This window comes from Arvicanthis niloticus, chromosome 8 (genome assembly GCF_011762505.2).
Source record: "Arvicanthis niloticus isolate mArvNil1 chromosome 8, mArvNil1.pat.X, whole genome shotgun sequence".
Taxonomy (NCBI): Eukaryota; Metazoa; Chordata; class Mammalia; order Rodentia; family Muridae; genus Arvicanthis; species Arvicanthis niloticus.
Window position 1 is genome coordinate 13788529 of NC_047665.1, and position 27864 is coordinate 13816392.

Sequence of the window (27864 nt, forward strand, 5' to 3'; positions counted from 1 at the left end):
TGAAGGTAAAGAATATTTAATCAGAAATAAATACAAATATTCTGAACCATTTATTAAAAAGTTCTATCTTATCTTCAGAAATTACATCAGAAGCTTACATCAAGTACAGAACTCAAAGTTAATTTGTGGTTGACTTTAAAAAGATAAATTAGAGGTAAAGGATATTTAGTATAGGTAGAAATTTAAACAAGTATATCAAACTATTTATTAAGCAGTTTCATGTAGGCCTCCTGTCAAGAGATAGCCTCTAGTGTTTCAGAGTAGGGAACAAGAATGGGTGCTGTTCTGAGGTGGAGTGTTGCTATGTTGCCAAGTGTGATTTAAAACTCTAGGCTCAAATGATTCTCCCACTTCCCCTTCTGAAGTGCTGAGGCTACATCTGTGTGTTGCAACTGGCTCAGTTAATTTGGGGACAGTCACCAAAGAGGGAATACAGAAGAATTCCACAAAAATAGTCATCAGAATGATACATTATCATCCAGGCTTTAAATATTTTTTTACTATGAAATTTTTTCTTTGTCGGTGAGTGCTTTCTGGGTTAATTTCTTTGGAGGGCTGGTGAGCGGTCTGCACAGGTCTGCACATTCAATTCCAAAACCGAAACTGACAATGGTTAATTTGCTTTCACCTTCCTTTTTGCTTCTTTATGTTTCTTCCGACAATCCTAGAAAACCATGAAATAAGAAGTTTTAATTAACAATAAACACAAATTTCTCATGGTCAACAAAGTATACTTGAAGTCATAGAAACCCATTCTACAAACTCGGGGGTTGCACCGACTTGTAGACCTTGGCTACCTTGTGGGTTCTTTTCCCCTTCGACCCTTCTCCCTTTTCACCCCCTAACACTATATAGGAGAGAAAAAAGGATACACGGGGAGAGGGTTGATGTTATTGTTATGCTACTTCCTGCTGACTGGGGAGTTAAGTTCCTTGGGGCAACTTTGATCTTTGCTGTCAGGATGTCTAATTTCTTCTGGTTTCTTCATTGTGCACTGACTACTTAAATCACAACTAACAGCAACCAACAGCCACAAACCACTAACCTACCCTCTCTCTTGGGGCCTAGCATATATGCCTTCTGAAGAGTCCCCAGAATTCCATTTGTCACACAATCACAGAAGCCATCTGCTACTGGCAAAACCACACTGCCCTTGCTAGAGCACTAGACAAATTATGGCTGCTCTGGAAAGCCTAAAGCAGCCCTCTATCCCACACTCAGGATTAAAATTAAAACAGTTCCCATACTATTTCTGTGTTTTTCAAAGAAACCAAAATTCTCACCGTACAGAGTTTATTCAATTTTTGGTTTTATATGTTTAGGGAACTGTAACTTAGGCTTTAAAAAACCTCCTGATTACCTGTTACTTAGTAGACTGGTTAGACACAGACCAGTCACTCAAATGAGCTAGTCTTTAGTGTCTTGACAAGTACTTGTGAATTGTACATTATATTGGTATACTGTCATATGCTATTTGAGTTCACTGAGAAGCTGGCCCTGGAAGCAGGGATTCCCCTGCTACTCTCATTGTGCACCTATGTATGTTTTTATCCAGTGTCCTCTAAGAACCCTTGTCTGCAGATGGACTGACCCACCAACTGTGTGGCAGGGAGAAGGGAACATCAAGGTACAACTGTGCCCTTGAGAACAGTTAGAAAGCGAGCCATTTCCAGCAGACGTTACTACGTTTATTCTAGGATAAAGTGTCTGTAATGGGGAAGAGAAGCTGGAAGCTTAGTTATGGGAGGCTCAGGTATGGACAGAAAACTTAACTGGGACTCTAGCTGACTACCTGAAAGGGCCTTTCTACTCTGCTTCTGCTAGAAAGTTTTGAATACATGATTTGATGAACTTTATCTATCTATCTATCTATCTATCTATCTATCTATCTATCTATCTATCTATCTATCTATCTATTCATTGTGGCTTTCTATATACTTAATAAGCTCATTCATTCACAATAAAAAAATCTGCCCATGGCATCTAATTTTCCAGACAGAACAAGTCATAGTTGAATTTAAAAACCACTAAGTTCTTTTTAGTTGTACAATTCTAAGAGTTAAGTCAAGTTCTCAGCTGATACTATTCTATAATGCTCATATCTTATTCTTATTGTTCTTAGATTAGGGAAGAGTAACACTAATGCCGTATCTTGATTGGAGGAAATCAATATGGAGAAACACTACTCACCAAAAGGAGACTACTTGTTCGGGCTTCCCAAGAATTTCTGCTAATACTACTTCCCACACCACTCCAGAATAAGTTAGAACCTATGGGAAAAACAAAAGCATGAGCTAGTCAATTACTTACTATTGAAGTGAACAATCTGTTTAGTGCATCATCAGCCTTAGAGATTTTATGCAGACTTCTAACACAGTGAAAACTCTTGTATGTTAGCATCTAAACAAGTCCTTATACCAAAATAAGATGTGGTTGATACTAATGATGAACAAGCAATGAACATGGTAGCAGAGGCACTCTTGGCCCTCATAATGAGCTTTATAATGGATGGGAATAAATCACATTACAGAAATGGCCAAAATTTCCAGACATAGCTACTATGTGCAGTACACAGGGAGTAAGAAGTTGTACTACTCCCTGTCCCACACCACGGAATGGAAGAAGGGACCTACCATGAAGTCTGTCGTCATTCTCAGAGAAAAAGAAAAACCTAATGGTCTCTTTCTCAGGAACCACTTCTCTGAAAACAAGAGGAAGAAAAGGCATAAATTACTTTCAATACAAAAGAAGAAATTCCAGCTGGTGTGATAGTGTGTGCTGATAATTTGGAAAGCAGAGGCAGAGGATGAGGAATTCCTTGGCTATATAATGGGCTCAAGAGCAGATTAGGCAATAGAAGCCTGGTCTAAAACACAAAGAAACCCAAGTAACAAGCAAAACCAGGAGAAATAATATAGTGAAATTATAAAATATTCCTTTTAAAAAGTTGCTCTGCACTTTGCTCATGTTATAAAATGTCCCCACCCCATCTTCCATCTCAAGTTTTAATACTGAGGTACACACGCTGGATGTCAACACTCATTCCCACCGTTACCCTAGTTGCTAGTGTTCCCTAGCCGGTACCTAACTTAGCAGAGCATCTCATTTCCAAACTAGGAATGTTACCATCAGCCTTACTGGCTTGCACACACTTTATCTGCCACCAGTTGCCATCTAAAAAAAAAAATCACTATTTAAAAAAAAAAAAAAAGAGGTTAAAAGAATTCTGAACAGGGGCCTGGAGAGATGGCACAGCAGTTAAGAGCACTGACTGCTCTTCCAGAGGTCCTGAGTTCAATTCCCAGAAACCACATGGTGGAACACAACCATCTGTAATGGGATCTGATGCCCTCTTCTGGTGTGTCTGAAGACAGCTTTAGTATATTTTTTTATATACATAAAATTTATTTTTATATACATAAAATAAATATTAAAAAAATTGATAAATGTGTTTTAGATAATGACACATGCTCACACACAAACTTCTTACCCGGGGCTGGGTTTTCTGTGATCTGCTCCTTCAGTAACATCCTCATCCTCCTCTTCTGAACTACTGTCTTGGAATCGGGGATCATTCTGACAGACTATCTTCCCACGTTTCATTGGTTCAATTCTATAGGTGGCTATATTATTATGACAATAAAAGGCAATGCAGTTATGGCTGAGCAACAATGTATTTCTAGACATAGTAAAATGATTACCTGTACTATGCAAACATGACTAAATTTATAATATGTTAAAACTAGATACTATCTTTTTTTTTCTCCAATTTTGGAGCTCAAATCCAAATTCCATATTCCTGAGAGGCAAATATGCTACCACTGACCTATGGATATACTTTCTAAAATAAGTAACATTATCTTTTTCAATTTTAAAATACTAAAGGCCACTGTTTAGAGTCATCATATAAGTAATATAAAATTATTAAAAGAACTAAAAGCTAAAGATTTATAGCTGAGCAATATAACTTTCTTTTTTTTTATAATCCTATCTTTTTTTTTTTTGATATTTTATTTACATTTCAGATGCCATCCCCTTTCCCCATTTCCCCTCCCTAGAAAACCCCTTTTTGCTTTTATACAATTTTTTTTAATGTTAACCAAAGGCTTTATAAATTTGGTAATGCTCAATATCAATCAGAAGTGTAACCTAATACCCAACCTAGATATATCAACTATCTTTGACTGGTGGAGACATGTGAACATCTGCCTCCACGTCTGGCCCCCCTCTCTCTTTCTCTCTCATCACCTAGCTCCTCCTCTCCTCCTCCTCTCCTTACTCCTCCCACCTTAGCTCCTCCTACATATCACCCTGTTAAAATAAAACTTTTCTCTCAAAATACAGTTAGAGCATAACTATACCAATTTATGTCAGTAAGGTGCAAGATAGACCTAATACCCAGTCCATCATTTTGTTGACTAAGTAGAACCTCTGTCATCTCTCCTAAATAAAAGACTTAGTTCTGAACCTGGCTCCCCCCCCCCCCCCCCTTGGCTTTAGAATGAATGTCAGCTGAAAACCATCCTCTCAAATCTTTTCTCTCAAAGTAAATAGCAAGGATTGGCTATGAGACTATAAGTTTTCAACCCCATCAGAAATCCAGAATGACTGAGTTAACTGAAATTATGGGAAGCACAAAGCATAGCTTCTAAAACTTAGCCAATTTATAGAGACCACTGAACACCTGGACAGTTCCTATACTACAGAACGTTGGAGCATCTGATCTTCAGCCTTCTGGCCCAGAATCATCTGACAGACCTAGTGATGCAGAATTATTAAGGGCTGATTACTCTGTCTAGGCAGATATAATCAGTCGACTATTCTGCAAGTGTGTCCTTTTCTGGACAGTGATTTGTCTGTAGATGGAAACAGGCAATTCTTGCCTAGTGGCTGACTCACCACAATTGGAGTAACTCCAAAGATGCTCAATTTCTTCTTAGAATCCAAGACAGGAAGCTGTCAGGAGCAGACAGGTCTCTAATCAAAATGAACATTAATACAGAAATGTTTGTAACATCAATTCTGTGGATTTCTGATGTTTTGAAAACCAACTATTTATGTAAGGCAATCTGCACTGTTGTCTGTTAACTCCTCTCAGCTATTTCTAAAGAAAATATAGAAAACACCCTAACAATAAACTCAAAGCCATGAATTTGCTATAGGCCCTTAACTCACAGGCTAACCATCTCAAATAAGTTAAAAAAGTTAAAAAAGGACTGGGTCTAAGCCTTTTATTCCTAAATGTTTTATATAGGCACAATGCCTATGATAGTAACAATATTCATCTCACTTTTATATTAATAAGAAGCTTGTACCAAAGAAAACCTTAAATTTGAAATCAAAGTAAATTTTGTACCATTTAAGAAATTATAACTTCATCTTAGTAACAATTATACATATTTCTACCAGTAGGTTATGGCTATGCAATAAATCCTAGCTAATCCTCCCTGTTCCACCAAAACCACTACTTTTCCCTAGAAAGACAGCCCAATATTAACCACCTCAGTCCCAAGCCCAGGGAATAGGGGCGCCGACTCTTCATTAACTTCTTCAAGCTGATTATGGGTGTTGAGATATTAGAAGAGGGGCAGGGGGGAAGAGTAAATTGATAAGCCTCTGATGCTGTGTCTTCACTGTGTCCAGCTGGAATATCAGGACATCAGAGGTTTGAGCAGGTCTGCTCAGCTTGCCTAAGATACTGCCTGGGTTAGAGTTCCTAGGAGCCCCGCTTCCCCTGGGTTATGTGTGATTGGGGGCAGAGCTGCCATCTTGGATCTGCTCAGTGCTCTGTCCCAGACCGGAAGGAGCAATATAACTTTCAAAGAACAAGTAACCACTGGCCAAGTGCTGTTAAAAGAAGCCTACAGGGCCAGGCATGGAGGCACACAGCTTTAGTCTTTGCAGTAGGGAGGCACAGGCAAGTGAATCTCTATGAGTTTAAGGCCAGACTGGTCTATATAATGAGTTCCAGAACAACCAGGGCTATGTAAAGACCCTGTCTCAAAAAAACAAAAAACAAAAACAAAAACAAAAACAAAAAAACCCACCAAAACAAAACAAAATGGGCCTACAACTTTAGATGAACTGAAACCAGAGTCTCTTCCTGCTTATTGATACACAAGAAAAGGAACTCATATTTATGTTTTCAACTCTCAAAACTGCTCTCTAGCCAGGCAGTGGTGGCGCACGCCTTTAATCCCAGCAATTGGGAGGCAGAGGCAGGTGGATTTCTGAGTTTGAGGCTAGCCTGGTCTACAGAGTGAGTTCCAGGACAGCCAGGACTACACAGAGAAACCCTGTCTCAAAAAACCAAAAACCAAAACCAAAAACAACAACAACAACAGAAAAACCCCCTGCTCTCTAGAACTGCTGTGAGATCTGCATGATCACTCACAAGTCTCCAAGTTTCTAGCATCTTTAAAAATAGATTTATCTAAGACTAAATATGGGCCCTCTTTATTTCTCACACTTGGTTCTTGAAGTTACAGTGTTTGAGTTTATACTCTATTCAACTGTCAGTCAAACCAACCACACAGAAAAACATAAAAAAGTAGAACACAGGGTACAATGCTTCTCATTTATGTTTTGGAAAAGCTACCATGGTCTCTGTAGCTATTTTAGGAGTAGCACAGTGCTGAAAGTTGACATGTATCTGTAAACACACAGTGCTTTTAATTTTTTAAAAAAAAATGTGTACACGTGCCAGTGAGTATACATGCACTCAGAAGACAAAGGAATTAGATTCCCTTGGAGCTGGAGTTACAGGAGGTCATGAGTCACCTAATGTGGGTGCTGGAACCAAACCTGGGTAGTCTTCAAGAATAAAACATGTTCCAAATTGCTGGGCTATCTCTCAGCCCCATGCACTTCTATTTTATATGCTCATCTTTGAAGCATATCACTGAAGTTAGCTGTGCATATCTGATGCTACATAGATTCACCTTGCCTTTTATAGGAAACTCCCACAATGCTGGACATACATCTTGAATACGCGTAAAGAATAGTCTTCTAAACAAAGTTAGAAAGTGTGGCACACATTTATCATCTTGGCACTCAAGAGGCTGAGACAAAAAACCCTAAGTTTGAGGCAGTTTGAACTACACAGTAACAAGTTCTATGGTACCCTGGGATACACAGTAAGACCCTGTCTTCAAAGGAAAAAAGAGAGATGGCTTAGTATTTAAGAGCACTTTCTGATCTTTAAGACCTGAATCTGGTATGTAGCACCTGTATCAGACAGTTCACAGCTATAGCTGCCTATAACTCCTGCTCCAAGGGATCCTAACCCCTAGTCTAGCCTCGGAGGGCATTTAGACACACACACAGACACACACACACATACGTACTTAAAAAATTTAAAGAAAGAAAATGGGGAGGTTTTCCATTTTCTTGCTTACTTTTAAATCTATGAAATTTTTGTTAGGGGTAGATCTCCTGAAATAGGATATAAAATTGTAGGACTTGCTTTTACACTTTTCTCTACATTCTGTCAAATCTAAAACATTAAGCTGTGAAATAAATGGCATATTGATGACATGGTGTATCTGTATAAAACCAAAATGGCTAACTTTTTCTTCCTTTCTATAGGCCCCAACATCTCCAGCTGAACTAAGAAACATGATTTAAATGAAATGATGCAATTTACTTGTTGCTAACTGTTCTATGTAAATGAGGCACCCAAGGCATTAATGTCTAGCCTCCACTCATACAGCAGCTAACCTGAGCAGTCTGCTTTGTCTAATGCAAAAGTAGCTTTCCACACCCGTAGGAATATCACATTTATAATCAAGACACACTGAATCCCATACTGTTTATGCAGACTGAAAAAAAGGATCCTTTACTGAGGCAACACAAAATCCATTCATTTACTGTAAGTTCAATCATGTTGAAATTGCCTGAAATAAAAAAGTAGAAAAAAAAACCCAAAACATACCATCCTTTACATCTTTAGCGGCTGAATCGAAAAAAGAGAATGTAAAGCCAGTGGTCTGCTCGGAACCACATGTCAGTGTCTCAGCATTCCTGATTTCCCCAGTCCCCTCTCTAGCACAAGCCTCAGTCCTGGGCGCATCTTCTTCCTTTTCATCTGTGTTGTTTGTACTTTGGAATATTTCTTTCAAATCTGTAGCAATGTTATAATACATGTCTTGGGATACCTCAGGCAGCTTCTCAGCTTCTTCCTTTTTCTTCTTCCGTTTTGCCTTACTGAAATGATATATATGGACATGTAAATAACAAAGACAAGCTCTGAAAATTCTCAACATCAGGAAAGGTAAACTACTTAGATACTTCTAACTTTATCCTCCAATCTTGAACAGAAAGATTTCTCTTTGACACACATTACCTCTGACAGAAGCAAACACTACACATGAGCTCTTTCCTCTCAGTAAACTACACTGCAGGGACTGAACCATCATTTAGCTTTCATGAGTGTATTCTAATTCTGCAAAATGAATGTGTTAAACCAGATGGCTTCTAAGGTTATTTTAAGTTCTATACTTCTGCAATTTTTATTAAACTTATAGAGAAGAAATAAATTAAAAATCTTTTAAAGGTGAATTGTTAAATGTGATAAGTCTATTATTATATTTTGCAAATATTTTTAGATTGTCATCTTTTCTATATTTAAAAATAAATGTATTTTGTTTGATCTTAGACACAGCATGTTTACAATATTTAGTTTTTAGCTAATAAAGTAAAATGTTTACCAAGTAAGAATCTATACCATATAGTACATATAAGAAAAAGCAAAAATTCTTAATGTACTATCTAAAATGAAAATGAACACAATTGCTCTATTTAACACTCCTCCTTTCCCGCCCCGAGACAGGGTTTCTCTGTGTAGCCCTGGCTGTCCTGGAACTCACTCTGTAGACCAGGTTGGCCTTGAACTCAGAAATCCACCTGCCTCTGCCTCCCAAGTGCTGGGATTAAAGGTGTGTGCCACCACTGCCTGTCTCTCTCCCTCCCCCCGCACCTCCCTCTCTCTTTTGTTTTTCAAGACAGGGTTTCTCTGTGTATTTGCTCTGTAGACTAGGCTGGCTTTGGAACTCATATAGAACCAACTGCCGCTGCCTCCCAAGTGCTCAGATTAAAGGCATGCCTAGTGAAAAACAATTTTTTTCATAAATATATTCTGATCATGTTTTCCCTTTCCCCAATTCTTCTAAGTTTCTCCCCATCTAACTTTGTTTTTTCTCTTTAAACAAAAATAGAAAAAAATAAACAACATACACACACACACACACACACACACACACACACACACACACACAAAACAAACAAGCACACACGAAAGCCAAAATCTACAAAAAATACTATTGAGTTTGTTCTATGTTGGCCAACTACTCTTGGATATGGGGCCTGCCTTGAAGTGTGGTTAATACACCCAGTGAGATAACACTGGAGAAAATGTTTTTTTTTTTCCTTTGTTAGCAGGTATCAACTGCAGATAGTTACTTGGTTAGGGATGGCAGTTCTTCATGCCCACATTTCCCTCTCAGTGGTGGGACATCATCTGACTTGAACTGGTGCAGGCCTTGTGAGTATTGTCACACTCTCCTTGAGTTCATGTGTATCAGTCCATTTATATGTAGAAGATACTGTTACCTTGGAGTGGTTGGTCATCACCTCTGCCCACTGTAGCTGAACTACCATAGGGTAACTTTTAAACTGGTTCTTCATACTTTTAAAAGTTGGAAGTAAATCTTCCATTCCTGGAGCACAGACACAACTTAGTTATTTCTAACATGTAATTTCTGAGACTAGGATCATGGCATAAACCTGAAAGGTCTTTAAGCTGTTAGTTGAAACCACATGGCCTTTAAGAAGGTTATAGGTAAAGGCTGGTAAAGTGAGGGGAATTGTATTGGGAATTAGAAGAGGGATTCTAGAAACACTGATACCTGTGGTAATGTAGAAAATAGAGCATATACCTAAATGGCATGGAAATCTAGCTGAAGAGACATTCAGGAAACCACTGAAGATATTTTCTGGTTTTTTTGTTTTTTGGTTTTTTTTCGTGTTACAGTAAAATGTTAAGAGGGAAGAGTAAATGTAGGAGGGAGAGGTTCTTTTCTTTTTTTGACAGGAACCAGCTACAGGCTTGAAGATTCTTAAATCTTCAAAAGGCAAATGACATGAAATTTAAGAAATGGTTCCTAAGGAAACATGAAATCTGTGAAAATATCTAAAGCCTGAGATGGCAAGTTTCAGTAGCCTAATAGTCAAACCTAGGCCACTGCTTATTTATCACTTAACTGCATGGTAAGAATGAGGTTTCTTTTTAAAAGATTTGTCTGGTTTTACATATATGAGTGTGTTACCTATAATGTATATGTACCACATGTGCACCTGGTGCTCATATAGGTCAAAGGACAGCATAGTGTTCCCAAGGACTAGAGGTACAGACAGTATGAGCTGCCCTGTGGGAATCAAACCTGGTGTATTGGCAAGAGTAACACGTGCCCTAAAACACTGAACCATCTCTCCAGTTCCCAAGAATGGCTTTGATAGGTTGAAATAATTGATGAAACAAGTATTTCACATTATGCAAAAATTATATATGGGCGTTGGCTCAGCAGTTAAGGGCATTGACTATTCTTCCAGAAGACTTGGTTTCAATTTCCAGCACTCACATGACAGCTCGCAACTGTCTGTAACTTTAGTTTGTATGTAATTTAAGTTCTGGGACCCAACACTCTCCTCTGGCTTCACAGACACTAGGTGTGCTTAGGATACATAGATGTACATTCAGGCAGGACATCCATATATATAACAGTTACATATGACACAAATTTCAATGTCTACATGCATTTCTACTACCAAAGTAAAGAGAAATATTTATAACAGAACCTATCTGACCTGCAAAGCCTAATTTCATTAACAACTACTTCCTTTACAAAAAAAACCCTATAGACTTCAGTTTAAAAATAAAACAAAATTCTTTGATAAAGCCCTACACATAGCTAAGGAACTTCACTTACTCAAAAAGAGGAGTTTTTTTATATAACTTACTAAAGTCACTAACTCGGCAGCTTCAGTAGAACTTGAATGAAAAACAGATCCCAATTTACCTTTCTTTTTCTTTATCTTCTTGTTTTCTTTCATAAATGGCATGGTCATGCTTTGTTGGGTCATAATGTACGATGTCCCTGTGTAAAATGAATTAAAGGTTGGAAAAGATGAACTGAAACATTAACAGCAATTCATAAATTGTCACTACAAAGACTCTAATTTAGGGGATGTGAGGGTTAGTTTTAATTGTTAGCTTGACACAATGTAAAATCACCTTCAGAGAGTCTCAGAGAATAAATGTCTATAAACTAGGTTGAGCTGTGGGCATGCTAGTGGACAATTTTTAGATTACATTAATTGGATGAGAAGACTCACTCATGTGAACACCTCTACTCCCTAGGCAAGAGACACTGACCTACAGAGTAGAGAAAGTTCGCTGACTGAAAGCACACATGCTCTCATTGCTTGGTTTCTGACTATGGGTGTGAGTCAGTTCCTTCAAACTTCTGCCTTTCTTGACTTTTCTACCATGACGGATTTGCAATCTCAAATTGAATTGAAATAATCCCCCTTTCCCTTAAGTAACTTTTATCAGGATATTTTGTGCTTGCAACTTGCAAGTAAACTAAGATGGGGACAAAAAAATAAGGCAAAAATAATGTTCATCAAAAAGAGTTATCATCTTGTTATAAACATTTAAAAATTATTTGAGTGTTCCTGGATCCTTTTAAACCTTAAAAATTTACAACCAGGAATAGAGGTACCCAACTTTAATCCCAGCAGAAATCAGGTGGCAGAGGCAGGCATGTTTCTGTGAATTCTGAGCCAGCCAGGACCTCATAGGGATCCTGTCTCAAAAACAACAAAAATTAAAATGAAAAAATTTTGTCTCACAAGGTACCTGCTACTATGATGACCTGAGTTTAAGCCTCTGGACCCACATGGTGGAAGGGAAGAGGGACTCCAAAGCTACCCTCTGATTCACACACATGCACGCACATACGCATACACACTCGTGTTTAAAAAAATCATCTTAAAGATGGATGTCATTGGTATACATTTGTAATCTCAGAACTCATGCAGTGATGGCAAGACTACTGTCATATATTTGGGCCCAGTCTGGGTGGCATAGTAAAATCTTATTTCAATAACCACATATAAAGAAAAAAATGCTTTTAACATATAAAGGCATATATAAATTACCTATACTTTCCACAGCTTGCACAATATAGAAAAAAAGTTTAAATAAGGTACAGAAAACTAATCACATGCTGACAACAACTTAGAAGCTGGATCCCAGCTAACCACTGATCTGATCAAGGGTTTCCCAATGGAGAAGTTAGAGAGAAGACTGAAGGAGCTGAAAGGGTTGGTGGCCCCATGAGGAGAGCAACAATACCAACCAACCAGAGCTCCCCAGGTCTAAACCACCAGCCTGGTAGCACACAGGGAGGGACCCATGACTCCATCTGTCTATGTAGGGGAGGATGGCCTTGTCTGGCATAGGTGGGAGAGATCCTTGGTCCCATGAAGGCTGAACACCGAGTGGGGAGGGAATTCGAGGCTGGGTAGGTGGGAGTGGAGTGGGTAGGTGGGAGAGGCACATCCTCATAGAAGCAGGAGGAGGGGGAATGGGATAGGAGGTTCCTGGATGGTAGGGGGAATGGGGTAAGGGGATAAAATATGAAATGTAAATATAATATCAAAAAAAAAAAAAAAAAAAAAAGCTGGATCCATGGTATTTAGAAATTACACTAATCCAGTGGTCCAACATTCCTAATGCTGTGACCCTTTAGAATAGTTCCTCATGTTGTAGTGATCCCCAACCATAGAACTATTTTGCTGCTACTTCATAGCTAATTTTGCTACTGTTATGAATCATAATGTAAATATCTGGTATGCAGGATACCTGATATGTGACCCCCAAAGGGGTTATGATCTACAGGTCGAATACAGCAACTAATCTCTTTAAAGTACATATTTGAAATCTTTCATAATAATTATATTTGTACAGCTTAATAATTTCATAGTTAATATTTAAACCCACTTCCAATTGGTTAACCAGGAAAGCAATGCTACTATGACATCATGAATGCTATATAGAAACTATTTAAAATTAGCTCTTTTTCCTTCTTTCTTTCTTTCTTTTTTTTTTTTAATTTGTTTGTTTTATGAGACAAGGTTTCTCTGTATAGCCTTGGCTATACTAGAACTTGCTCTGTAGAACAAGCTGGCCTTGAAACTCAAGAGATCAGTCTGCCTCAGCCTCCCAAATACTGGGATTAAAGCTGGTAACTACCACACCTGGACTTAAAATTTAAGTGAAAAAGGGTTAAAGAAAAGAACTTTTGCTGGGCGGTGGTGGTGCACGCCTTTAATCCCAGCACTTGGGAGGCAGAGGCAGGCAGATTTCTGAGTTCAAGGCCAGCCTGGTCTACAGAGTGAGTTCTAGGACAGCTAGGGCTAGAGAAACCCTGTCTCAAAAAACCAAACCAAAAAAAAAAAAAAAAGAAGAACATTTTTGAAAGTCTGACATATGTTGACAACTGCTCTCTCCAATAGTTTATAAATTACTCAGCTGGGCTGAGGGTATAGTTCAGGGCAAAAGCAACTGACTAGCAAATACAAGGCTCTAGGTTAGACTACTAGCATCTCAAGAACAAAACAACACAAAAATTAATTTTAAATTAAGTTCTCTAGACATTCAAGGCAAATGAAAACATCAGAAACGTAGCACGCCGTAAGCCATACTTAAATTTCTTAGCAGCCGCTGATCCTTTGTTGGTCGGGTTGTTCACACTGATGTTCAGAACACTCTGCACAACATTCAGGGTTTTCTTTTTTTCTGCAGCAAGCTCGTCTTCATTAACTTTATTTTCATTTAACTCTGAGGAAAAAGAGTAACTAGAGATCTCTTGACAGCACTGCTTGAGAAATCTCAGTCGTCAAGTATGCGTCCAAACACATGTACACCACAGTACACCACAGTACACCAAAGTACACCAAAGTACACCAAAGTACACCACAGGACAAGTTTAACCTCACGTTTGTTAATCTCCTTCTCTCCAAGACTTCTTGCCATAAAAACTTAGAAATCACATGACTAGGAAATGAAATATCCAACTTCTATTTGCAACTGAGAAAATAAAATCTAGATTTAATAATGTCTTTGTTAGCAAGTCTAAAAATTATAAAGACTAAAAAATATAACACATATACATAAGACAAAAAATATAGACCCAAAGTGATTACAGTGATTAAAGTGATTATTTCTTAACACTGTAAGAGTGTTATCTAGATTCCATGGTAAGTTTAAAACTGACAACCAGTGAATCAATTTTAATGACTACTAATGTGACATTTGCTTCAGTCTTTGACTTAGTAGTAAATACTGAAGAAAGAAGACCCTTTACACATATCAGCTCCGTAAGTTGCTACCCATAACTGACAGAAACAGACAAGATACTAAAGGATCAAAGTCCCACATCTAGTTTAAAGAAGTATAAAAGTTAGACTGTTAACACTCTTTCAGATTAGTGCCAGAAATTACCTAAAACAGAATCTGGAATTAATCTGATTTATGTTTTCTACAGAAAAATCAGAAATTTCCTAAGATTCTAAATTTGTCTATTCCATTGGACAAAGAAATATTTTAAAACAAAACACAAAAGAGATGCACATCTGATTTACTCAAGAAGCAGAGAAACACAAAGCTCACAGGGACTCAAGTTCTGCAATGCAAAGGGAATGGGAAGTGCACAGGAGAGGGAGACTCACTCAGGTGGCCAAGCAAGGGGACAGCTTGTAGATAAATTTGGACTTACTACTGTGAAAAACCTCACAGGAAATAGAGTTAGGATACTTCTGCTGACATCATTACTCTTATGAACACCCAAATAAGAATGAATGCGAGAGAATGTACTAAAGAAACAAAACAAAAACTGGGCTGGCAAGACAGCTCAGAGGATGGAGGTGCTTGCCTCCAAGCCTAGTAACTTGATTTGGGGTCCAGAATACACATGGTAGAATGAGAAAACCAACACCAGTAAGTTGTTCCTCTAAATTCCACATGCACAGTATGGCACAAGTATGATCACACACACTCTCTCACAATAAAGAAATAATATATGTGAGAAAATATAAGCATATTGTGGTGCATTCTGTAATCTAAGCAAGAATCTGAGGCAGGAGGGTCACAAATTTGATACCAGCCTGGCCATTGCATAATGGGAACCCTATGCACAGTGAGAACAAAAAATGAACCAGCATCCTAAAATAAACCAACCCATCCCAAAACAAGTACCCAGTGCATACACCAGAGGAAGACAAAGGCCCTTCCTATTAAATGTAAATTAGTCATCTTCTGTGGTTTCTAATTTAGTATAAGTAAATTATATATATACATATGTATATACTTAAAAATCATTAATACACATCTGACTACAAACTCAATTCAATTCATTTTAGGGTACATTTTTTCCTGTGTTATGTGAAGAAACACCATGTGACTTCCTACATCACTAGCTTTAACATTGTTTGAGCAATGAAATAGTTACCTTTCTGTTCATCTTCACTGTCACTCTCTAAAAATCTAGAGTCCATGCGGAATCTTTCATCACTTCCAAACTGAGACTGTAGATCCATAAGCTACACAGAAAAAAAACACATTGTCATAAGCACATTTTTAAAATGTCTCTTAGTGTACCTCCTCAAACCCTGAAATTCATTATTACCATCTGCATAACTGCATTGCCTACAAACCAGTAAGGGGCGAGAGAATTCACTCCTACAATAAACACCCCACCCCAGAACTACCCTTTCCTTAGCTAGATTTTAGGACAACCTTCAAAACTTAAGACATGCTGCAACTGTTTCTATTTTTAGTCTTCACTAACCTTCTGGCCAGCTCTGCCCTCAAACTGAGGTTTAATGCTGAACCTGGTGCTGTCCTCCTTGGAATCTGATTCTTCATCATCACTGCTATCAAACAGCTTCCCAGTCGCTTTACTCACAGACTCCTGCTATGCAGATAAAAACAGTGATGGGTATTAACCAAGGCAGGTAATCACCATTTTCTTCATAAAGTACTCACCCCACATTCAAAAACCAACAATCCAAATGCATCCAGAGGAACAACTGTGTGGTGGGACAGATGAAAACTCGACTCAGGGTTATTTAACCGGACTCCTGGATCATTAAGTCCACACACTCCCTATTGCCACTTTGATTAAAGAAATAATTATTATATGCAAGGACACTTCTTACAGTCTAGCATGAATACTGATGTGAGTTTACATATGAGGTAACAAACAGGTTCATGGGTGAGAAAAGTCTCCAAGACCCCTGACATCTCAGGGTATTGTGGCTTGGGCAACTCTGGTTCTCGCCCTAGGATTTTACACAGAAGTGGTAGTTATATTGAGCTCTTGTTACACTATAGATTTTACAGCTGGGTAGGTATCTACTGTAGTACCAGATGAACACAGAAGTTTTCAAAGTTTAAAGACTGCCTTGGCTACACAGCATCCTCACCAGAAAAAGAAAGGCAAAACAGGGGGAATCTACAAAGTAGATTGATGTTTTGATGGCCTTACTTTCACCAGCTCCTTTTCTGGACAGCTTTGCTCATGAGTGGATGTCTCTTCTGTTTCACTTTCATTATCAGAAGCAAATACAATGTGTGTTTTTTTGTCCTCTGGATGACCATCCTAGTGAAACACAAGGAGCATTACATTTCATGACAGCCAACTGTATATCCATGCCCATACCCACCATCATCTTCTCCCATCTCTTATCTGTCTTTTCTTTCTTCAGGGAATAACATTTCATCTGCTATTTTTACAAAACAGCCTCAGGCCTCCTTTCTCTCTGTATCCAGTAACAAGCAATTTCTATTAACTTGACCTCCGGATTTTTAAGAACCACCACTGCCATGGTTGTAGACCTTGACCTCTGAAAGCTCTCTGTTTCCAGATCTGACTCCATTATATTTATTTTTTATGACATGGCCTGAAGGATCTATAAACAAGAGGCTGACAAACTTTATCTGTAAAGGTTCAGAGTAAACATTTTAGACACTATAGGTCACAGACAGTGTTTGTTGTGTATTAAAAACTATTAGGGCTGAATAATCTGTGTGTATGTTAATTCCCATTACAAAATGTACACAACTAACCTTCAATTTGATTAAAGTTCTTGATTAAAGTTCTTCAGTTTTTCACAGATTTAGGAATAAAGTCCCACCCTTCTGCAGTATCTGTATAACCTATTCTTCCTAATCACTGCTGCTTTATTTTTTGGCTTGACAGTGTCTATAAACACTAGAGTCACTGAAAAAATTTACTTTTAGACAAATGACTTCCTCTTGAGTAAGATCTTTCCTCTCCCTTGCTGCTTTCCCACATCAGTCTAATTCCTTCTAATCACTCTGTATGGGTTGAGGAAACCTAACTTCTTTGGTGTCCTAAGAGACTGTGACTGCATCTCTTGTGAATGCATCAATAGCTAGCTGCATGGATCTCATTACTTAACCATTATTCTGTGCTGCTAGGGGAATGATCAAAGACTCACTACAGTAAATGCCATCAAGGTTTATACTATTCTTGCTGTGATCATAATACAAATTAGTTTCTTAATGAGGTGATAAATTATAGATAACTTTGCAACTGTTTTATACACTCAATAGCACAGGTGAAAAGTAGTGTAAGTGAAGAGGACAATGAGCTCTGAGAGGACACACCCACCTACATGAGAAGGAAACTTGGACCTTGACAACACTTCTGTTAGATCCATAGAATGAAAATGCGCTCACCAAATTTGCCAACGCACTGTGCACCAGTTTCTTCTGTACTTCTCTGGATTTCTGCCACGCTGCCAAGGCTGCCAATCGCTTCTGGTTGTCTTCAGCATGTTTATCCTTAGCATTGATACAGGATGTAGATGTGTCCTTCTTAGGGTCTTCCCTGAGAGACACCTTTGGTGGTTTCTCAAGAGATGTGAGGTTGCTTAAATTGGTCTTTTCTTTTTCTAAAGCTTTTCTACTTTCAGGCCAATGGCAAGAGTCTCCATCAGAGTCTATCTTCTGACTCTTTGCACTAAGATTTAGGGACGTTTTAGCTTTTAATGTCAATGGACATGGGAGAGAATTTGTACTTCCCTTGTCAAAACTAGTAGAGGATATTACTTTATAGTTCTGGTTCTCAAAACTACACTGTCTTTTTGGAGGCTGAATGTGGTTTGGGTCGTTCACCTTTGCAGGTTGGCACAAAGTCAGTTTGCTTGATGAGCCATTAACACACTTGAATCCATTTTCCATAAAACTTCTATTGTGATCTTCCTGTTTCAAGGAACTGTGATGCTCACTGACAGTATTAAAGGCCATATTCTCTTTCAAAGTTTTGTCCACTGAATCCTTTGCATAGAGACAGCCTATTCCCTTGAAGGCCTGGAATTTTGGCTTTAAGATATTTTCTTCTGATTTTTGTTTGCTGTAGGAGTTCTCGTCCTCTAAAAGGGAGGCCACAATCTCCTCAGGAAGAATGCACTGTCGGCCATTGTCACCAGAAGTCTTGGAACTCTTGGAGGTTGTGTCAATTTTGCAGTGACTGACATTTTGTGGACCATTAGTCTCGCTGTCTTTTCCTGGAAACTTCTGACGACTGCCAGCAAACTGCTCCAAGTCAGCCAGAGTAAGACTCACACGGGGACAGTTTTCCACCAAGGCTTTATATTCCTCATCTTCCTCAGACTCTTCACTATCACTGTCACTGGAGTCAGGTGGAAATTTGGGATTCACAAACTTTACTCCATGACATGGAGCTGATTCTTTGTTGCTGTTAATTTCTTGTACTTTTATACAGTCATTAGAAGGTTCTATCTTTTGAAAAGAACTTTTCTTGCTTATAAGCCTCTCTGGTTGTGAAAATTCTGTGCTGTTTTTGACCTTACCAATGTTTGTTTTCATTGCAATAATTTCATCTGTATCACTTGAGTCATATTCATGGTTATTTCCTAAGCTGGCTGAAGAAGGAAGATTGTGAATATTTGATTTGAAATCATCCCTAACAACTTCAAAAGTATCGTGTTCAGACTCATTGACTGAGGAATGCCCAGTTTTCTTTATGTTTTCCTCTTTTGCAATCATCATTTTTAGTTCATCTTCTGAGTCAATGTCATCATCAGACATGCTACTTTTATTCCAGATAATTTCAAAGTCAGAATTATGAAAAACTACATGTTTAGATTTCTGAGTACCAGAACTGGACACAAGGAGTGGTTTAGAAGGAGAAACAGTACTTGGGGCTGTCCTGTGTGCAGTCATAGGCTGTGTTGATTTGTTCCTCTCTGTTACTTGATTAGTCCTTAGACCAGTATCAGAAACCTTGGACTCCATGGAATCATTGCTCTTCTCTACTTTCTTGACCTTTTGAGGAGGGATATGAAAGTCAGAAAACTCTCCTCGACGTTTCTTACTCATAGGGTCATTGCCTCCTTCCAATTCCCAAGTGAGGTCAGTTATGGGAGTGGTTTCTGTCAAATTCTCCGCTATCTTTTTTATATTGTGGCAGTATTTCGATGGATCATATTTCATAATGTTACTCAGTAAAGGAAAAAGCAAAAGCATCAGGTGTTAGGGAAACCTGCCAATCTTATGAAACAGGAAAACTGCTTAACTTTGAATAAGTCCTTCATTCTATCTTCCTTCAAATTTCCCATCAAATTAAATGATGACTCTACATCGTAAGCTTCTAGGCTCTATGAAAGTGAACTATAACATATTCAAAGCTAAAATCAAGCACCACCACTATCAGATGAGAAAAATTCCTTGAATGAAAAATATTACAGCAAACTCTCCGATACATACAGAGATGGACAAGATGCTGGGTTTTCAAAGTCTCAGATAACTGACCGCATGGAACAGATATCATGATTTGCTCACTTTGGACTCCATATTATTTCTCCATATATTATTTTTTGCTTATCAGCTAGCCAATTTTTATCTAGCATCTTCTTTTTAGAACTAACTTATACTATCAGATTTCTATCAATTCCTCTTAAGTTTTAACAGTGGCCTCATTTTTTATTCTTGCACTACCCCATTAGCAATGTCTTGTGAATCCCTATATAGTAAGATTTTGTTTGTTTTTTCAGACAGGATCTTAATATATAGTCCTGGTTGGCCTCGAACTTGCTATGTAGACCAGAGTAGACTTGAACTCGAAGAGATCTGTCTGCCTCAGCTTCTGAAGTGCTGGGATTAAAGGCATTCATCACCATGCCCAGCTTATAATAAGATTTTTACATTAACAAATGACAATGTTTCCTTGGCAATCAAAATTTATATCACCTAACTACATAAAACTTCATGTCACCCTTTATTCTCAAAGTGCTTTCTACATGTACATGATGTAGAGCTAACCTTGCAGGGAAAGGTAACAATATGCTGAAACAATTAAAACTTTATGGATAGAGGCAGTGAAATCCTAAAGCTATTCCGCCATCACTCCGGGAAAAAATAGTTACTGTGAAATGCCAAACAAAGGATATTTTTTGTTTATGTTGATTCTTAAGGTGAAGAACAGGTAAGACTCTTCCAAATTTACTCACAACCCAATTCTAAAAGACAAAAAGAGAGGTGGTTGGGGGGGGCACACTTATGATTATCACAAATATAAGCAAAATAATACATATATACATGTAACTTTTTAAAACGCTGAACTCACAATGGGCTACTATTACAATGGAGCTTAGTTTTTTGATAATAAAAGGTATTAAAAAAGAAAAGTATGAGGAAGCAAAAAAAGAAACAAGAAAATTCCAACTGTGGGTAGTACTTTACGCATACACATACACAGCCACAGCCTCATATATACCCCAGTTGGTAGGTGTTTGGCTAGCATTCACGAAGCCCTGAGTTCTATCCCTTGGACCTTATGAGCCAGATGTGGTTGGGACACACCTGGAATCCCACCACCTAAGACATATTTAGGAGAATCAGAAGCTCAAGGTCATCCTCAGTTGATAAGTAACACCATCAAGCCAAGCCAGACAAAGGCCAGCAAGGATTGGGTAAGAGTTCTAGTCCCACCGCTGCTGAGAGCTATTGGTAACTGATCGTTCCTGGGAGAGAAGAGTTAAATTTCCTTCTGGGACACAGCAACCAAAAGGCTCTAGTAGATGGTAGATGTTTCTGAACCTATGTACATACAGATTAGTACTAACCTGTGGGTTGAGAGAAAGAAAGAGAGAGGGAGAGAAAGAGGAAGAGAGGAAAAAAAAGGGAGGGAGGGAGAGGGAGAGGGAAATGGAGAGAGAGAGAGAGAGAGAGAGAGAGAGAGAGAGAGAGACACATTAAGTTGGGAGGAAAAGTAGTGGTGGAAATACAGAAAATTTGAGGGCAAGGAATGGGAAGTGGATTTGATCAAAATACATTATATGCATGTATGAAATCCTAAAACAACACTAATAATAAAAACACAAATAGTGCTGAAGAAAGTGAGAAAATAAACAGCAAACTTGGGACCTGTCTGTCCATTTTACCACCTGTGTCTTTAGAGTTGCCACCTGATTTGGATTTCTAGATATATAAAATGGTGGGGAAGTTGTGCAGAAATAAGACTTACAAACGCATGTTGAAAATGGAAAAAAAATAGGCAAAACCCCCAACCTATGAACAACTGCTCCAAAGTGGAGAAAAAGCATCTGCTTTGGCTGTCACAACTACAAATATGAGGTCTCAGGAGACACAACTTACTTTATGTCCTGGTACCTCTGTTCCAGGCACAGCCTTCATATGGAAATCTATTCCTCCTATCTTTTCTAATAAGGTCGTGTTGTCTGAGGTTGATTTTTCATTCTTTGCTTTTGCTTCTTCTCTTTCTTGGGCCAATCTGAAGTGAAATGGAAGTAAAAACAAATCAGCTATGAAAATGTGTAGGGATGACATTCAGGTAACTCTAAGTGAGCACCAAACATCTTTATAGTATTAAAAGAACAAAATAAAATAAAAAAATTCTTTTGTTTGCCTATTTGTTTTTCCAAGCAAGGTTTCACTGTGTGGCCGTGGCTGTTCTGTAGGCCACAATGGTTTCAAACTCACAAAGTTCCTGCCTCTGCCTCACCAGTGCTGGGATTAAAGGCATGTATGCTACCACTACCCAGCCAAAATACCTCTTTAAAAGAATACTTACACTATTTTCTAAACACACAAAACATTTTCATTGTAGAGTGACTAGAAAATACTGAAAAGTGAAGCAAATCAAGTATTTCTTTAACCCCACATTTGTTAATACTTGTCTACATCAGCTTCCATTTTATTTACAAAACGTAAAATGCAACCTAGATAATGTCCCTCCCACTCCTGGAGGAGTGACCACAAACCATAAGCACTACTGATACACTTTTTTTTTCTTTTTTAATGTCAGGCTGGTGTCAATTCCAGGATATCATGTATGCTGAGCAATGTGTTATGACTACATAGCCAACCCTTTCTTCTACTGTATTCTCAAATGTTTCCCATTTTGAAAATTCCCAAATGAATCTAATCTTTTCCCTCTGAAAAATTAGCTTTATGACTACAAATGCTCTAATGGTTCTTATACAATCTTGCTATGAAATCACATGCAGAATTAGTCTTATGTCTCTGAGAATGGCCCTAAAGACTGATATACTTGACCACTTGGTCCCCAGTTGAACTGTCTGGTTAGGTTAGAAGGTGTGGCCTTGCTGAAGGAGCTGTTTCACTGGGGGTAGGCTTTGAGGTTTTAAAAGTCCAAGCCATTCCCAGCTGTGTTAGCTGTGTCTCTGTCTCGTGGCTGTGAATCAGATGTAAGCTCTCAGCTGCTGCTCCAGCACTATGCTTGCCCACCTGAGGACAATCTCATATGTATATACCTTCTTTCTCCTTCTTTGTACGACGCTACATTTAATGGTCAAAATTAACATATGTAATTTAGTATCACCTGTAATAACATAACTCTTAAGATTCAGGAAAACTCTACCTTTTGAGAAAAACCCTGAGAAACTCTTTCACACTTATAAGACATTCTCACAGATCATCTACAGATAGCAAAAGGTAGAGTTTAAATGTCTTTCAGTAAAGAGACACTGTGTTAACAGTCATTTCTATTATCACACAGATAATTGTCACAAAAGAGGGAAAGCCTAAGAAGATTGTATTAGAAAGGAAGAACATATACATGTTGCTGTGATAAAATGTCCCATATAAAAAGCAACCTAAGGGAGAAATGGTTTCTTTAAGATCCAGACTCTGGGGCCGGGCAGTGGTGGCGCACGCCTTTAATCCCAGCACTTGGGAGACAGAGGCAGGCGGATTTCTGAGTTCTAGGCCAGCCTGGTCTACAGAGTGAGTTCCAGGACAGCCAGGACTACACAGAGAAACCCTGTCTCGAAAAACAAAAACAAAAAACAAAAAACAAAAAAAAGAAGATCCAGACTCTGGGTTATATATATAGTTCATTATAGTCCACTGCACGGTAGTCAAGGCAGGAACCTGAAGCAACTACTCACATCCACAGTAAAGAGCAGAGACAGAATAAACGAATGCATGCATAGTCCTCAACTACCTCTCTACGCTTATACAATCTAAGGCTTCAAACTAGGAAATGGCACCACCCACCTTCAGGCTCAGACTTCCCACATCAATGAAGGAATCAAAACAATCTGCCACAAACAACCACAAGCCAACCAGACATAGATAATAATACCACATTAAAATTCTCTTCCCAGCTTATTCTAGGTTGTATCAAGTTGAGAAGCTAATCATGACAACTAGTAAGATAGTACTCAAATCATTTCAAATTACTTAGGTAAACTTATAAAAACAATTACACTAGAAAGAAATGGGTTTAAATAATGTAAGGCAAATCTTACCTGTGTAAAAAGCTTTCTTTTGCTAGCTGAATTTGTAGTGTTCCACCTTTCCATTTTGTTTTGTTTAAAACAGACATACCTATAAGGTAAAGAATTGTCAAAATTTATTGCAATGGTTTTTTCCTAATTACTTAGGACTAGGGAAAAAAAAGGCTTATTTGTTACAGAGACACCTACATGTAAAAGAAAAATAAACACACAAACAAATAAATAAGCTTATTTTAATTTCATGCTTAAGTGTGTGTATGTGAATGTCAGTATGCTCGTTGGTATATGGGTGCCCCTGGAGGCCAAAGAGGGCATCAGACCCCTGGAATCTGTGATTGTGATCCACCATGTGGATGCTAGGAACTGAACTCGGGTCTCTTCCAACAGTAGCAAGCATTCTAAACTACTGAGTCATCCCTTTAGCCCCAGCTTGTAGGTTTCTTATGATCACTATTTCTCAGTTACTTGAAGACTAACAGAAAATAATGTATAAACTATAAAGCAAAACTTATGTGCAACTTGTTTATAGACTCATTTTAGGAACTTCTGGTTCTACTCTTTACTACTTTGTTATTTCCCACATGGCAAATATCAATTAAATCTTTTCAGGGTGAACTAGAGCACATTCTGAGATCTTGTAACATTTTAATTATTCACCTCAATCCAATGATCACTGCAAAGCAGGCACACAGTAGCTAGTGACCGCATTGTGTATCCACTATTGTGCCCTGGTGGATTTTCTAGCAGCTTCCTTAATGTAATCGCTAACAAAATCTCCAAGCAGTAGCTATTTTACTATGTACAAATGTATTACTTAATTTACTCCTTATGATAATATTATTAGGTAAGACACTATATGTTTTCATTTACTGGACTTAAAAGTTTAAATAAACTACCATATATATATATTCTCAGCAAGGATCTTTTCACAAATGAAATGATAAAAGGCTGACTGTCCTCTCTCAGTGGCATATGCCTTTCACTTACTTTTAGGTGCCTTTTTCTTTTTTGACTTTCAAGAAATTGCAAAATATTAACTGTATCAACAGAATGATAAATCATCTCTTTTTAATCACTGAAAGCTAGTATTTATCCTTATCTTTACTAATTATATAAAAAGAATATCACAGTTTCAAAGATATAGTCTGACAAGGTCATATTCTATGTCCTTTTATAACAGGTCTTTTTTTTTTTTTTTTTTTTTAAAGATTTATTTATTTATTTAATGTATGTGGGTACACTGTCTTCAGACACACCAGAAGAGGGCATCAGATCCCGTTACAGATGGTTGTGAGCCAAGATGTGTTTGCTGGGAAATGAACTCAGAACCTCTGGAGGAGCAGTCAGTGCTGTTAACTGCTGACCATCTCTCCAGCCTCTGCAACAGGTCTTAATGACAAAGGATAGGCTGCCCAAAAAACAAAGAGGCCAAGGAAAGTGTGCCCTCATGATAAGAGGGATAAGTGTAAGAGGCAATTTCTATGCAAGTTTAGTCCTTTGTTCAAATTATTTGAAAACACTAGTTTCTGAGCGAACCTACCAGCATGTGATACCATGCCTTCTGATACAAACAGAATGATCTGAAACCTTAGATATAGGGCTCCAGAGCTCTTTTGATCATGGTTTCCATCTACAAAACTCCTAAGTGATTAGCAAGGTTTAGATATGGAACCAAAGTCATTCCAAGTTATACAACCACACTAACAATTAGAATAAAAAACACATGATGATCTTACATTTTTTAAGGTCCGCTTCTGTTATTTGGATGTTAACATATGCAAAGACTTTCTGTGAATTTCCTTAAAAAAAAAAAAAAAGCTGATTTAAATCCTTATCTAGAGAACACTGTAAATCTCAATAGCTCTCTCTTCTTTTTTTGAGACAGTATCTATTATATAGGACTGGATGTCCTGTAACTCACTGTGTACACCAGGCTGGCCTTGAATATACACCTGCCTCAGCCCCCTGAATTCTAGATCAACAAATGTGTGCCACCACCCCCAGCCTTAAAAAGCTTTTTCCAAGTTCAAAAAGTGAGTTCATAGATATCTATTCTGTGAAAGAAAATGCTTTTTGCCTCATTTGACTAAAGTCTGCATTTTTATAAACATGATCAAAGTATTTCAAAAATGAGTAAGAAACCCCCCTGAAGTAATCAGTTAAGACACCTCTTGTTCGTATGTTAGTAGTAATCAGTTCAGACATTGTGATTGTATGTTAGTGACATTCTACTTAATAAGATAATGTTAGAATGTTGACTCCTAACATCAAAGTACAGATGTTTTAGAAATTCAAATGTTTTATACTTTTGCTGGTTTCAAAATTAATTTTCATATGAAATAATTCTGGAACACAACACATAATTTTTAGTGCTAATATTAAGCTCTGGAGTTGCCTTCTCCTGTAATATCTGAGTTGTCCATCTTTAACTACCTAGTGTCGCAGATTTACCTTGGTCATCTTTCCGAGTGATGATCTCCACATCAGAAACTTCTCCAAATCTGCTGAACTGACTTTGCAGATCTGTCTCAGAAATGCCCTGTCCAAGTCCACCCACAAAGAGGCGCTTCATTTCTCTGTTGGCTTTCATGAATGTTGGGCATCTATCTGGAAAAGCAATTTTGGACAGAAACACGCTTTAATAGTTTTTTAGAAATATAACACAACTATTTCCTCTGCAACTTTTGTGCCAAGTTCATCTTATGAAGCTATGTCTCTTCGTTTGTACTGCTTTCAGATTTTATCACTGGCCATTTTATAAAGGCCCTACATGTTCTCAATGAACACACTTTGCAACTGCACCTAAGTGCAGCATACCCACACATCAGCATCCAGATGTTTCCTGTAAAAACAACTGCAGCTATTATAAATTACCCTTATCGTTTTCGTATTCACAGTACTGGGGTTTCCCCCCCCCTCCCATTCATTTCTACATTTATTTTTACCTTAACAGATATTGGCAAAAACAGTAAGCTAAAGGATAAAAATATGTCTCCATCCTTGGAGCCCCATAGTCTTAATAAAGATAAAGTCTGCAATTACAATAGTATGGCAAAATACAAGTGTCCCCAAAGAGTTTAGTCACAAAGAGGGCAACTAATGTTATACCTAAAATATTTTTCCCCACTTTGTGCCTGTATTGTTCAAAGCAGCTTGAGTGGATCTCAGTGGTCAGGGGAGTAGATCGGTTAAGAATCTTTCCAGTGCCGTTTATGAAACAGCCGTGGTGAAGCAAGGACTACAATCAGGTTTAATTTCAGAACCCGGAACTGTTAACACTGTCCTACCAAGATTGCTGGAAACGTTTTCCACAGGTCTCTCCATCTCGTTTAGCTCTCGGCAGATGCTCAGCTCTTACTCAAACCTTCCTCAAAAGCTGGCTGACTCCTTCCCAGCGAGATCACAAAACAGCGGCAGGAGCCCAATGCGAAGACCTGCAGTCTGGGAAAGACCTACAGTGTACCACTTCTTGGTAGCCACCGCCCCATCCTTCCAACCCCGCCTTCTCCCTCCAAGAAGCCCCTAGGATGAAGGGGAGAGGCTAGGCCCAACAGCCCATCACTTCTCACGCGCAAACACCCTCCTCAGGACGCTGCCCCTCAGCTCAAGCGCAGTGTAGCCCCTAACGTCTAATAACACGTGCCGGCAAGTGCATTTTCTTTTCCTTCCTACAGGGTTTCCAACCCAATCTCCTAAGGTTCCGTTTTCGCGCAGTTCCAGAGGGCTCTTTATTTCGTCTGCCTTCGCTTTAACTAACGTTCTGTAACTTATCCAAGTTGTAAAATTGTCCGAGGAAAAAGAACTTCTGTAATTCCTACAGAAAAGACGGTCCGCCGCGTGTTCCTGACTTCCGGGCCAAGTAGGCGGAAGTGAAGAAGCGGAACCAAAATAAAGTGACTCCGTCCCACGTGCTTCCCAGAACCGCCCCGTCAGTGACGTAAGGGTTCGGCTTGCCCAGTGGCCGTTAGA

At 38.4% G+C, this 27864-nt stretch overlaps 1 protein-coding gene across 9 annotated transcripts; it reads right to left on the bottom strand.

Moving 5' to 3' along the window:
- Positions 1-27830, bottom strand: Nol8 (nucleolar protein 8). Of its 9 annotated transcripts, none has more exons than XR_013112071.1 (18): positions 27183-27548; positions 26347-26502; positions 25632-25694; positions 23908-23986; positions 21770-21905; positions 20563-20631; positions 17828-19609; positions 16611-16724; positions 15912-16037; positions 15573-15663; positions 13768-13903; positions 11076-11153; positions 7934-8205; positions 4900-4977; positions 3491-3623; positions 2634-2701; positions 2191-2270; positions 1-664 (listed from the first exon to the last, which is right to left on the bottom strand). XR_013112071.1 is itself a non-coding variant. In XM_076939042.1 (18 exons), the coding sequence occupies exons 2-18, from the start codon at positions 27217-27219 to the stop codon at positions 614-616; spliced, it is 3468 nt and encodes a 1155-aa protein (XP_076795157.1). In that variant the 5' UTR covers positions 27220-27336; positions 27539-27830; the 3' UTR covers positions 1-613. The 9 variants fall into 9 exon arrangements, 7 of the variants coding, with proteins under 7 accessions (XP_076795157.1, XP_076795156.1, XP_076795155.1 ...); XM_076939042.1 differs by lacking the exon at positions 4900-4977 and having other exon boundaries at positions 15912-16034; positions 27183-27336; positions 27539-27830; XM_076939041.1 differs by lacking the exon at positions 4900-4977 and adding an exon at positions 27714-27745 and having other exon boundaries at positions 17828-19607; positions 20561-20631; positions 27183-27336.
- Between the last annotated feature and the right edge of the window lie 34 nt (positions 27831-27864).